The sequence below is a fragment of the Notothenia rossii genome, assembly GCF_949606895.1.
Source record: "Notothenia rossii genome assembly, chromosome: 8".
Lineage (NCBI taxonomy): Eukaryota > Metazoa > Chordata > Actinopteri > Perciformes > Nototheniidae > Notothenia > Notothenia rossii.
Window position 1 is genome coordinate 29,698,679 of NC_136906.1, and position 17,254 is coordinate 29,715,932.

Below are 17,254 nucleotides of genomic sequence, written 5' to 3' on the forward strand. Positions count from 1 at the left end.
GCAGCGGCCTTTTTTCAGTCTTGTTTGGCCGGCTGAAAAATGTGTGAGACATATGTGTTGAACTAGCCTCCACTGTGTCCAGTAGAGATATGGTCGCATCAAGGGAACTGCTTCCAATGTCTCACTTTCATGTGTTTTTCTTCCTCAGTCTAACGGCTGGGATGCCAACGAGATGTTCAAGTTCAACGAGGAGACGTACGGCGTCAAGTCCACCTACGACTCCAGCCTCTCCATGTATACGTGAGTCAGTTTTACTCCTCCAGGCAAAGTGACTATTCAGCGGGACTATAAGCAAACCCTGACTTTTCATCCCAGGTTTATTATCTGTAATAGTTTACTCTCTTTCCTATCAGTTATGATGATATGTTGGTGAGAGAACTTTAAACAGGAGCATAGGTTATTATTGTATCATATCTATCCCACTTATTTCAATATGAAACTTGATTTTACTATTAAAACATTATCATAACAGATGTGAATGATGTTTCTAATCTGTTTCTATTTTTGTTAAAACATTGATTTTGATTATATTTTACTGTCAACATTTATCCTTTATATGAAAGTATAATAGTATGATAATTGTAGGGCTGCAACTAACAATATTTTTAAATATTGGTTAATGTGGCCATTTTTAATAAGTCAATTAATCGTTTGGTCTATAAAATCTCAGAAATGATTGAAAGAGGTCTATCGTAGTTTATCAAAGTCCAAGGCAAATTGTAGCAAAACAGGTTAGGAATCATTTTAACTGTAACTCTAATTGAATGAATCTCCTTATGGCATGTCAAACGACCTTGTCCTTCAGTCTAAACCTGTTATTAACAGTTTATTCAGCTTGTTTTTAACTGAAAATCTGTTTTATTTCCCAGCATGCCTTTGGAGAAGGGCACCTCTGAGGGATTCCGTCAGAGGGAAGCGCGAGCCGCTCGGCTGGCCAATGAGATCGAGGGCAGCCTGCAGTACCGCCGGCGTGTTTCTCTGGAGAACGACGAGGGCCGCAGCGAGGAGGACAAATACAGCTCGGTGGTGAGGGAGAGGGAGGAGAGGGCGAGCCCCGGCTTCATCCCCACCGGCAGGTAACACTGGTTTATTATTATCTTTAATATGTTGTTTATTGAAGGACAGATTCGTCATACAATATTACAATTGAAGCATCATAACATGAATTTGCTTTAGATGAAAGGAGGGATTGAGCTAGTTTTGAAATTGTATTGTCTCGACCTCTTCTCCATATTTGTTTCGGTCACCGTGTTTTTTAAGTTTTGCATTTATACATTCGATGTAATAGTTAACTTGTGTGGTCCATATCTTAAAAATAGCCAGAAGAGCACAGACTTATAAAACGTCAGAAAAATAAGTAAATTGTGTTTTTTATCAGATTTTAAGGGCTAACACAAACTACACACTTAGAATAGACTTGGACTTGGATGTGGAATTGATTTTGTTCTGTTTATTTGCAGTGAGTCATCATCACTTTAGCGTAGAATAAAATAAAAACCTGTAATATAAACTAAATATTATGCAAGAAGCTCGGTTTAAGTTGTAAATTCATGAGACTCGAGGTTAATCAAATGCCAAAACGCCCAAAAATACCATGAATACACAAGAGGAGAATAAACATTTTTAGGGTTGTCTTATTGCGACTAAAACAAAAATGATAATAATCTAAATTGAATTCAAGAGAATGAGTTACAGAATAACTAAACGTTTACTTTCTGCTCCACAGAAATGTCTCTGATAGAAAACTTCCCAGAATTCATCTGACCACTTCTCCCCTCCGCCTTGTTTCCCAGGGAAGGTAAATACATTCCCCTCCCTCAGCGGGCTCGAGAGATCGGAATGGGCCGGTCCGGGGCGTCCGGGCGCACCGCCCCCCCCTCCTCCTCCAGACACCCCCCGGCCGGTGCCTCCTCCCCCAAACCCCCGTCTGACCGCAGCAGCCCGCTGTCCGTCAGAAACTCCTACTCTCCCCACCAATCACAGGGCAGCCCACCCGCGGCCGGCAGCCCTCCCTGCACCAATCACGTCCTCCCGAACTCCCTCTCTCACCCACAGGCCCTCGGTGACAACGCACGCTCTTCTGTCAACGGAGGTATGGAGGTTTAAAGATACCAGTTTTGAGAAAACGCATCATGCCTTAGCTACATAACTACACTGTAGCTATGTTCGTATGACAAAATAAAGAACCTTGACCTTGAACCTTGATAAGGAAGCACATTTTATCCATTAAAGTTCCTTTATAGAGTGGTGCAGGAATGAATCCTTAAACCAGGGTTGGGGAACCTTTTTCCTCTCAAGGGTCATTTCAATTTTTTCAACATCCTCCGAGGGCCGTACAAATTATTGATCTCTGCTTAAAAAAAGCTTTCTTTCATGCTGTGCGAAGAAAAAGCAACCTCTTAATCCAGATATCTTACCATGACTCGCGCATGCATGCACGTGCACGGTTGTGGCATTTCCACCAAAACAGAAAGATATGGAAACAAGATGTGTGCAAATGTATTTAGTTTCCTATCCATGTGGACATGATTTAAGTGGCGGGGGGGGGGGGACCTAACCTCCTCTATGGGGGTCTGGGGGGCATGCTCCCCCGGGAAGATTTTTTTTAAAATGTTGAAGTTAAAAGCATCAATCTGGTGCACTTTGAGAGCAACATTAGGAGCTCTATGGATACATCTCTCAACACCCATATGAAACAGAACTGTAAGCAGATTTATTTTTCTTTATGGATATTTTACAAATCACTCCCCTTTCAAACTGTATTCTTGTTTATTAATAACAACTTTTCTTTACTGTCATATAGTATTTTATACCTGTTTACTTTATTATCTTATTTTTTCATAATAACTATAATGATCATATAAAGATGTGCCTTTACCTCAGTGGTTGTAAAAAGCTTCTTATATTCGTTAGCATAGCTAGCTAACCAGATGCTAACAACAACAAAGTTATTGACTGTATGATCAGTATGACAGATGAACAGATCGCCACTGGTCTTTCAACTAAGACACAGCCACGCAAAAACTGCAGCATGTGTACGGCTCCTTATGGGTAGGCTACTGTAATTTTTGGAAGTGCCGGAGCGGTGTTCTGGAGCTCTCCGTCAGAACTACATCCCTGTCAGACGAGACATATACCAGGTGATGACACGTTAGGCCCGTGTTGTGTTCAAGGACCCTGACCTTGGCCAGGAAAAACAGGCACTCGCTTGTTTCATTTTTTTGCGTTCTAGATTTCTTTCATTTTTTTATTTTTTGCGTGTGTTTATAAATTACCTCGAGGGCCGTACCAAATGGTCTTGCGGCCGTATACGGCCCGGGGACCGGAGGTTCCCCACCCCTGCCTTAAACCCTTAAATAAATCAGCTTTTTAGCACTTCCTGTTCTCTAGCCTGGAAGTCAAATGGTTTTTAGTTTTATGCCTGAAATAAGGTCTGTGGATTATTATGTGGAGGAAACCAGGGAGATGCTCACTGTGTGTGTGTGTGTGTGTGTGTGTGTGTGTGTGTGTGTGTGTGTGTGTGTGTGTGTGTGTGTGTGTGTGTGTGTGTGTGTGTGTGTGTGTGTGTGTGTGTGTGTGTGTGTGTGTGTGTGTGTGTGTGTGTGTGTGTGTGTGTGTGTGTGTGTGTGTGTGTGTGTGTGTGTGTGTGTGTGTGTGTGTGTGTGTGTGTGTGTGTGTGTGTGTGTGTGTGTGTGTGGTGTATGTGTGTGTGGGGTTTATGTGTGAGTGTCTGTTTTCTCATGCTGTTTCCCTCTCTGTGTCTCAGTTACTTCCAGAACTTCCCCTAAATCCCAGAGACTCCAGAGCAGGACCCTGCGCAACCCCAACTCCCAGTCCTCAGCTGCAGGTACATACACAACTCACACACAAAAAAAAGACATGCACACAGACACAAAGCACACTGATGATTTGTGAATCTTCCGCGCAGTCTCTCGAGCCACGCCCCTCGATCTCCCAATGGGCGGTCCTGTTTTCTTAGACTCCAACTCCACCTCCGCTGTCACCATGGCAACAACCGGCGCCAAAGCCTCCGGCCCGACCCCGCTGTTCACTGTCGATGGTGAGACTTTTAAGTTATTTAATAGATGGGGCAGAAGACGCTATATTATATTTGTTTGGGTTTCCCCTTTCCTGTCATGTGTTTTTATATAGGTTTTTCTTTGCGTATTATTTTTATTATTATTATTATTGTTATTATTATTATTATCACTAACCAATCAGGGCAGACAGGGCTCTGGTTTCAGACAGAGGGTGAAAAGAGGTGCTACAGCACAGGCAGTATGAGAAAAATAAAGAGCTTTTTGAACATTAAAGCATGGAGACATGTCACAGTGAGATACTAAATACTAATATGAACCTGAAAATGAGCAGAATACGTCCCCTTTTTTTTTATCATACATTTTAAAAAATGGTCATGTGTAGCTTTTCAGGCATTGCACAGGATTAAAACAGTTAATACTGTATATACATATGAACACTACAAAGAAAGAGCACCTGCACCTCTAGGATACACAATATACAAGTTTGATATATTATAGTAAAATAATATAATGCAAAACTGCTCCAACCCAAATATAAACATAGGATAATGATACATTATACATTACGTGTGCAAAGTTTGTCTTTTTATATTTGTATCTAATGAGTAGGGTTGGGTTGTAACTGAAAACATGTAATGGCGTTACGTAATCAGATCACAAAAATCAAGTAACTGTATTCAGCTTGCATTACATTTGAAAAACGAGTAATCTGATTACAGTTACTTTCGTGTGTGTGTGTGTGTGTGTGTGTGTGTGTGTGTGTGTGTGTGTGTGTGTGTGTGTGTGTGTGTGTGTGTGTGTGTGTGTGTGTGTGTGTGTGTGTGTGTGTGTGTGTGTGTGTGTGTGTGTGTGTGTGTGTGTGTGTGTGTGTGTGTGTGTGTGTGTGTGTGTGTGTGTGTGTGTGTGTGTGTGTTGCGCGCTCCCCTCTTCTCAGAGGCTGAGTTAACCCTCCCGCTGCCTCCTGGTGCTGCAGAGATTTCATGAAGTGAAGGAGGTTTTCCTTCTATAAAACAGCTGTGGGCAGCAGATACTGTGAGAGTCACAGACATGAATTCATAGATCAAGGCAGACTGGTGCACACACTATCCTGTTTTGCCAATCCGGTGGTTAAACAAATATAGCTCTAAATCCCTGGCCGAAATGTCCTTAAAATGAAGTCCGAGTTCGACATTTTAATCCATGTCCTGCCAACACTGGCAGGACAGAAGGCGACACGCCGACAACTTGATCAACCACAACACTAAATGCATTAAATTTGTCAGTGTTCTCTTGGTGATCAGGTTTCTCTCTGTCCTCCACAGTGAATGAGATCCTGAACACAGCAGCTAAAGAGAGATCTGAAAGTCAGGCTGAAGGGAAGAGCACCAAAGGTAAAACATGTTTACATTTGTTTACACTTGACATTACAAAACACTGGGTTTATGTTGTGATTATGTCAATTTTTTAAATCCCACTGTGTTTGGTTAGACTGGGAGCGAGGTCTAGCCCTCTGCTTTCTGCGATCTTATTTCCACATGTTTCCCCGTTAATACATGTTGTTTAGAAAAATGTATCTCTGCACAATATTTATAATAATTTGTTTTCCTACTGTTAGATTTGAGATATATCGAAGCATTTAAGTCAAAGTAGCTGTCATTTTTAAGTTAGAAAAGTCAAATTTGGCTACATTGAACTATAAACTTGAGAGGTTTCCTTTATACAATTGATGCAGGCATAGTCACTGTAAAGTACGGTGGCTGAGAAGTGCAAACGAGAATTACAAAGTGTGAAACACTTTAACAAAGCTTGAGACAAATGTACATTTTATAAAACTAATTTACATTAGCAAAATACTTTTACCAAAGAAAAAACGATTTAACATGAACAAAAACAAATTAACAAGATGCGAAACGCTTTTACAAAGCTAGAGACAAAATTACATTTTATAAATTAAAATTACATTTTATAAAACAAAATTACATTAGCGAAACACTTTTACAAGAACTGAGACAAATTTACAAGCCTCGAAACACTTTAACATTTGCCGAAATACTTTAACAAACTAGAGAATCAAACCGGAGAGGGAATGTCCATCATACCAGAAGTGACGTGCAAGTGATTGACACAAACTTAAGTTTGTTTTGGCGGATAGACCGCTGGTACCTATGGACGGTACGAGTGTGTTTATGGTTGTTAAACATGTTTTGTCCGTTCTGTGGAAACCACCTGGGCCAAGTGACATGGTTTTGCTCATCATGATATACTTTCTCCTGTGTAAGAGATACGTTCTTGTGCGCACAAGAAAGTTACCGGTTCGCCAAGTAGGAAGTGGAGCTGTACCTTCACTGCACTGTGTTTACCTTCATTAGAACAGCTAAAGAGCAACTGCAGGCTGCTTCGTTTTAACCAACCACACACACACACACACACACACACACACACACACACACACACACACACACACACACACATCAAACTGCCCGATTATTACGCCTTATTATTAGGTGTGTGTGTGTGTGTGTGTGTGTGTGTGTGTGTGTGTGTGTGTGTGTGTGTGTGTGTGTGTGTGTGTGTGTGTGTGTGTGTGTGTGTGTGTGTGTGTGTGTGTGTGTGTGTGTGTGTGTGTGTGTGTGTGTGTGTGTGTGTGTGTGTGTGTGTGTGTGTGTGTGTGTGTGTGTGTGTGTGTGTGTGTGTGTGTGTGTGTGTGTGTGTGTGTGTGTGTGTCATTTGTTTTCAGAAGATATTATGATATTGTTGTCCATTCCGGTATTGCGGTCAACTCAGCCGTCTCTCCGTTTGCTTGGTCAAATCAGCATCTCTTCATTTTTGAGTGCGTGATTAATCGCGCCTTTACGGTAATCGCTGACGCTCGTACAAGAGTAAAAGAATGCATGTTTTTTCTGCTTTATTTGCGATACAAATAATTTGTACCATAAGTTCTTAATAAAACTGACACTGTTGTACTCAGTCCTAGTTTGACTGCTACCAACAATAAAATGAGGTACTTTTACTGTGTACTTTTTGAATAATACTCGGTCAAACTCCCCTCCTGACTACAATAATGCATGTATTCTGCTATTTGATGAGGGATACAATGATTTTTTGCCATAAGTCTTTTGTGAAATTGATACTGTTGGACTCAGTACTACTTGGACTACTACGACAAGTACTTTTACTGTGTACTTTTTGATTAATACTAGGTCAATCTTCGGTCCTGAGTATAATAATTCATTTATTGTACTTTATGAACTATGAATTATTGTACTCAGGACAAGAGTTTAACCGAGTATTACTCAAAAAGTACAGAGTCAAAATACTTGATTCCAAATCCTGTAATATTATTATGCTTTCTATCTCTTTGTTTTCATATTTGACTATTTATGCAATTTTACCTTAATATTTGTATTTACATCGAAACAAAAATCAGGGGCCGTACACATGCAGCGTCTTCTACCGGCTTTCAGGGAAGAATAATATAATAATATATACACTGTCTCCAGTGTTTAGTATGTGGGGATCAGTGCTTTCTAACTCCATCCCCTCTTTGCAGCTCCCTCTGTGCAGCAGAGGAACCAGCTGGAGGAGCTGCGCAAGTTCGGCAAAGAGTTCCGGGTGAGAATAATGTGATGGGTTTTATTTCCATTTATTATTTTTGTCAGAAGTGATGTACAAATGAGGTAACATTGTGTGCATTTAAATGATTCCACAGGGCATAGGTACATTCAGGCTGTGTGAGTGGTCAGTTTGTGTCATGTTCCTTCCTGTGTGTCTCAGCTGCAGCCCACCTCCTCCCCAGCAGCGAGCCCAGCCTCTGCAGATCCTGCTCAGCACGACTCCTCCCCGCCCAAACCTGTGCCCTCCTCTGCCCAGGACCTGCAGCAGACCCCTGAGGCTCCTGCTGGCCCCCAGGCCTCAGGGCCGGAGGGGCCGCAGCCTGGGACCAGCCAGCCGGCCTCCGGCAGCGAGGAGAGCTGTTCAGAGAGCGGGGAGCGGCCAGAGGCTGCTACGTGAGTCACTGCAGCAGCTACTAACACTACATGATAAAAGAGAGTGGACATTAGGTTCAGGTTGTCAGGTATATAAAGATATTGTGGGACAGAAAGGTAGTTATTTATTCCCGTTTCACAATTTCCCCCCAAAAATGCCCATCAAAAATAATCCTAAGGCACTAAACCAGGGGTGCCCACACTTTTTCAAGGATATATAACCGCTGGCAATTTACTCTCCCCAGCCAGAATCGGCACAGCAGCAAAGTAAGTTAATGTTCGGTCACCAGGGCGCATCGGGTCCGCTTCCCAACTTTTTTTAGTGCAATCGCTGTTGTATAACTAAACAATGTGAACGAGAGAGAGACAGAGTGTGTGTGTGTGTGTGTGTGTGTGTGTGTGTGTGTGTGTGTGTGTGTGTGTGTGTGTGTGTGTGTGTGTGTGTGTGTGTGTGTGTGTGTGTGTGTGTGTGTGTGTGTGTGTGTGTGTGTGTGTGTGTGTGTGTGTGTGTGTGTGTGTGTGTGTGTGTGTGTGTGTGTGTGTGTGTGTGTGTGTGTGTGTGTGTGTGTGTGTGCAATAATATCAAAATAATAAATACCAATAAACAAGATCAACAAATATTTTGGAGCGCACTTCCACAAGCTACTAAACATATATAAATATGATAAATAAATATAAATTAGACTCAAATTAATTAGATTAAATATGTTGTCACTGTCACAACCTAGCAAAGCTTAATAATTGTTTTTTTCGATTATGTTGTTTTTGTAATTGTGGCAGGCCAAAATCGTAGTTGCGATTAAAATACGATTAATTGCACAGCCCGAACACACACAAGCACACTTTTTGGCTAACACAGTTCTTTACTGTTATGCTGTTATGTGCAGTCATTGTTCTTATGTTGAACATGAATACATTTACTTTGTAAGTAATTATGGACGTATTTCTTCTTTCATAGAAATTTTCCTTCATACTTTCTTGCCGTGAAATAGGTCTTAAATTCTATTCAAAGTGCTCTTAAAAAGGTCTTAAAAGGTCTTACATTTGAGTTGGCGAAACCTGCAGGAACCCTGCGTTAGGTTAAGTCCTCACACACACGCACACTCAATCTTTTCTCAGCTGCAGCTCCGCCGATTTCTCCTCCCTGAGACGGCGAGGCTGTGAGTCAGTGTGTGAGCACACACACAAACTACCAGCCAGGCTGCGGGTGTGTGTGTTCGGGCTAGGTTTCGCTGTGTCTCGCTGTCTCGCAGACGGCCACTGGGCTCACAGGGAGGGGGGGGGGGGGGGGGGGGGCAGGAGCTCCAACAAGCCGTTTAGGACAGAGAGTGAATACACATACTATACAGAGATGCTGTATGAGAAACCAATGTGAGTTTGGAAAATTGCACAATATAAATGTATTTTAGTAGACCTCAACAATGGAATTATGGTCAGTAGAAATGGCCATGACATGGGACCTTTTATATTGTGCTTATGGCAACAAAAAAAACTACCATATGGTTGGAGAGATTTGAATTTGCCACGATCTACCCACACTGCATTGCGAACTACCAGTCGATCGCAATCATCCTATTGGGCACCCCTGCACTAAAAAAACGATTATTCGACTATTAGGGCTGCCCCCTAATAGTCGAATAATCACTAGTCGACTAATAAAGACTTAATCGAGCAATTTTTCATTAGTTGATTAGTTGAAAACAATTATATAAAACACATCCGTGTGCTGCATGTCAGCCGGAAACCATCAGACTTCATTCAGAGCGGAGCCTGGTCATTAACTGAATTTGGTCAGGCAGGAAATCCAAAGTGTGGATCTACCTTCTGAGCAAGTAAAGGCAAACTACGACGGCAAAAAGCCTCCTCCATATCCACACCGTCAGAGCGCAGCTTCCTGAATGCCGGCTTCATAACAAAACACAGAGCTTAATTCTCCCCAACGTGTGTTACTTTCTCAGACTCGGAGGAAAACGGCAGCAGTGAGTCGGGCAGTAGCCTAGCTTTGTATCAACATATATAGACCTATAATCAGGGGTGCACATAACTTTTTTAGTGAGTTACTCAGATGAGTACCAAGAGACAGCGTTTGGTACTCACCCCACACGAAGCGTAGTCCTCCTCAGTGTCTCCTTCACTGTCCTCTATTTACACTTCTTGCATGCTAGATGATGAAGATGCACCTCCCTGTCTCTTTTTAAGCCTCCAATTTGCTTTCCCCAAAACTTGTTGCCAAAACTGTGAAGTCCTTGCATTTCCTGAGGCCAAGTTGAAGGATCAAATACTAAGAAATTATCACATGACTTGAAGTCATATCTAATTTCAGTTACTAAGTACACTTATTCAAGTATTGTACTTAAGTACAATTTTGAGATATTTGTACTTTACTTGACTTTGATCCTACTTTGTATTTCTACTCCACTACAGTTCAGAGGTAAATGGTGTACTTTTACTCCACTACATGTATTTAGTACCTTTAGTTACTCTACATATGTGGATGAATGATGTGAAATATAATCAAGTGTTAAATCAGACTTTAGTTCCACCTGGAGTCAATTCACAAGTTACCCTGGAGAATACAAAGTCATTACCATTAGCTGCACCTTTACCAGCTTTGAGAACACTTTAATGATCAATCATTATAAAACATATCATATATATTATTCTGAAATGGACCAATCTGCACAATGACTACTTTTACTGTCGCTACTTTAACTATATTTTGATAATAAGTTTCTAATTGTACTTGAGTAACATTTTGAATGCAGGACTTTTACTGTAACTGAGTATTCCTACACAATATCTGAGTACTTCTTCCACCTCTGTCTGATTTCAAACTCTTCCATTAACATACTGAGTAAGTTTGCAACTGTGTGTTTTACTCCACTTTGTTGTAAATCAAACTGCAGCAGCTTGACCACAGAGCGTGAACGTTGTGATCAGCTGATTTTGTGCAGTTCTCCAGTGTGTGCCCGGGGCACAGAATGTGCACAGGGGATTCTCCCAATGCAGCCAATTGGCGGAGTTTTGGCACAATTCTGTTGTTCATACCGACGTTAACCCTGTCTGCACACACGGTGAACAACTCTGTCGTCCAGTGATCTAAGCCTCTGCCTCCTGCAAAGCTTCACAGGTCCAGCACACCCAGTTCAATCAGTCATAGAAAGTCAGAAGATTTTTTGCAGGGAGCGAAACGGCAACGTAGCTGCTTAATGTCTTTGGGTTTTTTGACATGTCTCGTAGTTTACTCCATTGAGTGTTGACAAGAAACAAGTGTAGACGAAATATGTGTTTTGTTTTGAGGTACGCAAAAGCGTGTAGTGACACAAGTGACAATACGCAATTCAGATTTGCCGCGCATGCGTACCTGCGTACCAATTGTGTGCACCCCTGCCTATAATATATAATCATTCTGACCTCAGAAAACGATAAAGCTTTAATTTCATGATGAGGGATTTTTGCCGACGCTCATATTTTCAGTGTTTCCATTTCCTCTGTAGTATTTATTGGGTTGTTATTAGAGATGTCCCGATCCGATCACGTGATCGGGGATCAGAGCCGATCACGTGATCGGGGATCAGAGCCGATCACGTGATTTTCAAAAAATCGGAATCGGGAGAAAAAAATCGGGGATCGGGAATCTTTTTTTAAATTATATATATATAAAATATTTTTATTATTTTATTTAATGTTACAAAAGAAAAATGACCATGTTCACGTCTTAAAGTCATCCTGAGGCCTTATTTTTGGTTTAAAATTACACAACATCATGTATGTGTTGCTTCTTTTGGGCTTGTTTTCATAGACCTGGTTGCTTATTTCTCTCAAATCTGGCAACAGAGTGGCCAGGGCACAGTGTCTAATAGTAGCAGTAAGCTAACAAGAGGCTACGTTCAGCTGGTGACTCGGGAGTCGAGACAGAGAAAATGTCAGGAGTTTGGAAGTATTATAAAATTGAAAGCGAAGGCAGTGTAACAGCCAGATGCAATGTTTGCAAGGAGGAGGTTCCGCGTGGTGGAAAGAACAGAGCTACGTTCAACACGACCAATCTAATACGCCACCTGAGAAACAAACACAAACAACAACACCACGAGTACACAGCGGTCACTCAGGTAACGGCACTGAAACAACCAACACTTTCAGAGACTTTTAAAAGGAAAGAGAAACTGCCCCAGAACAGTGAAAAGGCCAAAGAAATAACAGCCAAGATCGCTGAATTCATCGCGTTGGATGACCAGCCGTTATCTGTTACCTTTTTTTCTCTTAATGCGTTGCATAAACATCGGATCGGGAAAAATCGGTATCGGCAGATTGTCAAAATCAAATGATCGGAATCGGATCGGGAGCAAAAAAAGGTGATCGGGACATCCCTAGTTGTTATATTCAGATATGAATAATAGAAACTAGAACCAAATGTTCCGTGTGTGTCCTCGCTGCTTGTTCACAAACACAATAAGAATCCTTACCGGAGCTTCTGCTGTTTATACCGCTGCGTCCGTGCACTGTGACTAGGGAGGGGTATCGAGAACCAGTACTAAGTCAGTACTGGTACCTGATTGGACGGTATTGGTATACCATTAAGCCGCTGGACAAACGGTGCTGCTATCGGTATATGAATTAGGCTACTTCCTTAGTTTAAACAATTCTGGTTGGTTGAGAACCCTCATCCCGTGTGACGTATCCGGTTTGAGTACCACTCTGATTGGCCAGTGGCCACTGTGAATGCCACTCGTCATCTCTCCTAACAGCGCTCTTGTTATTGTGAGACTCCCGGGGGCAGACCATAGGGGCAGACACGACATCTTGCTAGAAACAGCGTCTCAAGGCTTCTTAACATTTAACAACTTATTCATGATGCATACCCACTTCACGGGAAAACTCAGCTAACAGACAATATTAACCATTTTACCTACACGGAACAGAAGTCTAAATCAGGGGGTCTGCAACCATTTTGCCCCGTTTTCCAACAATTTGTTTTGTCTGGAGCCGCAAAACACAATTGATTGCTTGATAGCTTATAAAGTTGTATTTATTGTTATTGTAATTGCCGACCCCTGGTCTAAATCAACACTTAGCAAAACGGGCTAACGGGGCTAACGGCTACTTTAGCACATAACTGGCAAAAGCAATCTTTTCTACGTCAACATATCACATGAAAGCTGAGATTCCACAGATTCCATTGGTATAAGTCTCATCACTATACGACCAAAACTCACTGAACTAGCAGCCAGGAAAGAGCAAGAAAACAACTTCCCTTTACGTAGCCATGATGATAATTACGTCTTACCTTTGCTGTTTTGTGATCAAAAGTTGTGTTCAAGGGCATAAAAACGGTTAATCCAATGTCTCTGCGTAACTTTAAAATGATTACTGATAATTGGAGATGTTCCGATCACGTGATCGGGGATCGGAGCCGATCACGTGATTTTCAAAAGATCGGAATCGGGATAAAAAAAATCGGGGATCGGGAATTTATATATATATATATATATGTATATATATATATATATATATATATGTATTATAAAATATTTTTATTATTTTATTTAATGTTACAAAGCAAAAATGACCATGTTCACGTCTTAAAGTCATCATGAGGCCTTAGTTTTGGTTTAAAATTACGCAACATCATGTAATTTGTTGCTTCTTTTGGGCTTGTTTTCATAGACCAGGGTCCTCATTTATAAAGGGATATACGCAAAAAAAAATGGCGTACGCCAGTTTCTATGTCAAACACACTCATACCTGCTTGGTATGACATTGAAAAAGTTACATTAAATAATAAATACAAATAAATTACAATAAATTGACTGTTTAATCTTCAGATCTTGTAATCATGTCTATAATTTTGAGCACCAAATTATTGAAAAGTATCGATAAGAGTATTGAAAAATACCGATATCGATAAAATCCTAACGATACCCATCCCTAGCTGTGACTCTCGTGCTCTACATTTAATTTATATTTCAAAGGTTCATTATTAGTTTTATTTTATATTTTATGTGAAGCACAACTTACCATGCTGTTATTATAGCGCTCTTTATCAGCCTTTGAAACTGAAACCATTTTTTAAAAAAAAGAAGAATATTTATTAAAAGTTGATAAATCAATTTAGCGAAAATGAAGGCTATTAAAAAGTATTAGACTGTGTTTTCCAAGGTATTAAGAAGGTCCAGTTTCTATGCAATGTTTGCGATTTATAAAATGCTAACTTGACGGGAAAACGTGCGGTCCTCCACACAAACTCTAACCCATGCGTACGCACTAAGCACAAATACGGGAGACGAGAAACTGCGGCACCGTTGGCAGAAGGAAGAATGGAGAGAAATATGTGGAAATAATACCATAATTAAAATGTTACCTCATTTATCATATATGAAGAATTCATTTTCAAACATTGATTAAAGCCAATCTTAAAATGATTAAACCAATGACTGTTTGCGACTCCTCAGTGCACACAAAAACATAACTTGGAAAAATAAATAAATACCGATATGTTATTTAAAACTACCTCGAATATGTTGTGTTAATGTTATGAAATGTTTTCTCATAGGCCTAAATGATGCGGTAAGCAGGACAGAATTACGTCTAAACTGACTCCGTGTTGCATTTCTATAGGTTGTATACGAGCATGGTTTTATATAGGCCTAGCCTACTATCATGTTTAATCATGTTTTATGCCATTAGCCGCCTACTTGATAAGTCGCTCGTAAAACACAGGAGGTATGGAAACTAAGAACACCAGATGTGGTAAACTGTACAGCTAATATAACACAACACATTAGTTGTATTTCCTTTTACTGGTGGATCATGGATATATAGTTGCTGATTGAAAGCTGGAACACAAACCATCAAATACAAACAAATAATTCAGATCCAGTCGTCATGACTCCACTCCGGAGGGATTCCCCAACCATTTCTTACAGTTTCTCATCAAGGGGTGTCTCCTGTCCCCGGTACAATCACACTGCCTAAGGAAGGCTATGTGTATTTATTTTTGTCATTAACCTTTTTCGGACCACTTATTTATTTTGGTGACGATCCGACCTTCATGCTGCTACTCTGCATCCACCAAACAATATGATTTATCTCAACCTCCCCAAAATAACCAAAATCTGACACTGTGTGAGATGTATTTTTTAGCTGTTCTGTCGTCATTTCCTGCGATCTTATTCATGCAGTCAGTCAAAATGAATGAATGAATGGGCGTTTCTTTGACTATTTATAGGCAAATATGGGCCAAGATAGCTGAATTCATCGCGTTGGATGACTAGCCGTTATCTGTTAGGTTTTGTTTCTCTTAATGCATTGCATAAAGATCGGATCGGGAAAAATCGGTATCGGCAGATTGTCAAAATCAAATTATCGGAATCGGATCGGGAACAAAAAAGGTGATCGGGACATCCCTAATGATAATCCATCATTACAATTATGAATAATAAACACAATAAATTGATTTATAATGGTTAGTCAACCGTAGCTTCCGGTTTAGGAGGTGCACACGCAGCGTCTCGTTTTAACTGAAGAATGGTCATGTTTACATGATTTATGAACTGTCCCTAATTACCGCCCCCCTTCCAGAGACACACTGTCAAACACACTCATACCTGCTTGGTATGACATTGAAAAAGTTACATTAAATAATAAATACAAATAAATTACAATAAATTGACTGTTTAATCTTCAGATCTTGTAATCATGTCTATACTTTTGAGCACCAAATTATTGAAAAGTATCGATAAGAGTATTGAAAAATACCGATATCGATAAAATCCTAACGATACCCATCCCTAGCTGTGACTCTCGTGCTCTACATTTAATTTATATTTCAAAGGTTCATTATTAGTTTTATTTTATATTTTATGTGAAGCACAACTTACCATGCTGTTATTATAGCGCTCTTTATCAGCCTTTGAAACTGAAACCATTTTTTAAAAAAAAGAAGAATATTTATTAAAAGTTGATAAATCAAATTAGCGAAAATGAAGGCTATTCAAAAGTATTAGACTGTGTTTTCCAAGGTATTAAGAAGGTCCACAGCAACGACAACATGAAACACCCTTTCATTTACTGCAACAACATGTCGGGAAACCCCCTCATGGCGGCCCCATGCATAGTGCGCCGTAAAATGCTGCTTATTTTAAGTGTCGTTGCCTTGCTCCGCTCTGGGGGGGGGGAAGACAGTGTGTTGGGGCGCCACTGATGGTGATGAAAGATGGTTCGTGGGGCCCCCACAGACTCTAGAATCGCCACTGTCGATGGGGACCAAAGCTGTCCAGTCCCACATGCTAAGTGCTAGCCAGAAAGCCGTGGCGTTTAAGTCCTGTCTCTCCCGATGGCCAATCCGTGCCTCCCATGACTGCACGTCGCTGACACAGTCCGGGCGATGCTGCTCCTCCAAGGAAGAGACACACGTTCACTAAGCAAAAAAAACTATATCCGGTCACAGAGATCTGCTATTTTAAAGTAAAGTCAACACATATCGACCCTAAATATAGTCTATATTAAGAACGAGAAAATTCTTAACATATATCGTTTTTTGTAAACACATGACAAATGTGCGAGGGTGATGACGTCAGAGCATCGTCCTATGTGCCAGGGCTGAGCCCCGGACAGCCCGGCCCAATTTAACCCCTGGGTATTTGTGAAGGAGCTCCTATATTGCATTACCCCGCTGAAGCTCACCAAAGTTGAATATATTTCATAGTTCAAAGTTTTGTCAATTGTTTTGTTTATTGGTCAAATACTGGTTTCTATTGGTTTCTGAGGAGTTTTACTGGAATAAAAGAGCACAAAGTGAGTCTACAGAAGCAACAAAACAGCATACTGCATTAAACCTGAACTTGACAGAGAGGTTGAAGTTAATGTGGAGAGGAGGCTTCAGTAGTCTGTCTGTTTTATCTCTTGGGATCAATGCCTATGATGTGGCCAGGGAAAAGAAAGTTTGGGGCTCTCTGCTGGAACTGCTAATACTCAAATACTACTTTCTAATGGTTTCTTTTTCTAATAAACCTTGTATTGGGTTGGCGACACAATTCATTCTCTTGTGCTTTGTTCTATCTGAATTATGATTCAGGAGTTATCACAAGCTGTTTAGTTGTGCTATCTTACAATAAATACTGTATATAGTAAATGTGAGGTAAAGTGTGTCGCCAATGTAACCGGTTAGAACTCGAAGTTGCGATGAGCTCTTAAAATGTATGGGAAAAGGTCTTAAAAGGTATTACATTTGACTTCAGGATTCCTGCATAT

General features: G+C 40.7%; 1 protein-coding gene across 7 annotated transcripts in view; it reads left to right on the plus strand.

Annotated features, from left to right (window-relative positions):
* The window catches only part of atxn2l (ataxin 2-like), a 39,282-nt gene that overhangs the window by 9,407 nt on the left and 12,621 nt on the right, over positions 1–17,254 (plus strand). For 5 of the 7 annotated variants that reach the window (XM_079644912.1, XM_079644911.1, XM_079644913.1 and 2 more), the window contains exons 7-14: positions 149–240; positions 870–1,076; positions 1,794–2,092; positions 3,767–3,847; positions 3,929–4,060; positions 5,342–5,410; positions 7,570–7,631; positions 7,794–8,026. In XM_079644912.1, the coding sequence (XP_079501038.1) occupies positions 149–240; positions 870–1,076; positions 1,794–2,092; positions 3,767–3,847; positions 3,929–4,060; positions 5,342–5,410; positions 7,570–7,631; positions 7,794–8,026 (1,175 nt within the window). The remainder of the gene's footprint in view (positions 1–148; positions 241–869; positions 1,077–1,793; positions 2,093–3,766; positions 3,848–3,928; positions 4,061–5,341; positions 5,411–7,569; positions 7,632–7,793; positions 8,027–17,254) is intronic. The other 2 variants (XM_079644909.1, XM_079644914.1) reach the window with 2 other exon arrangements.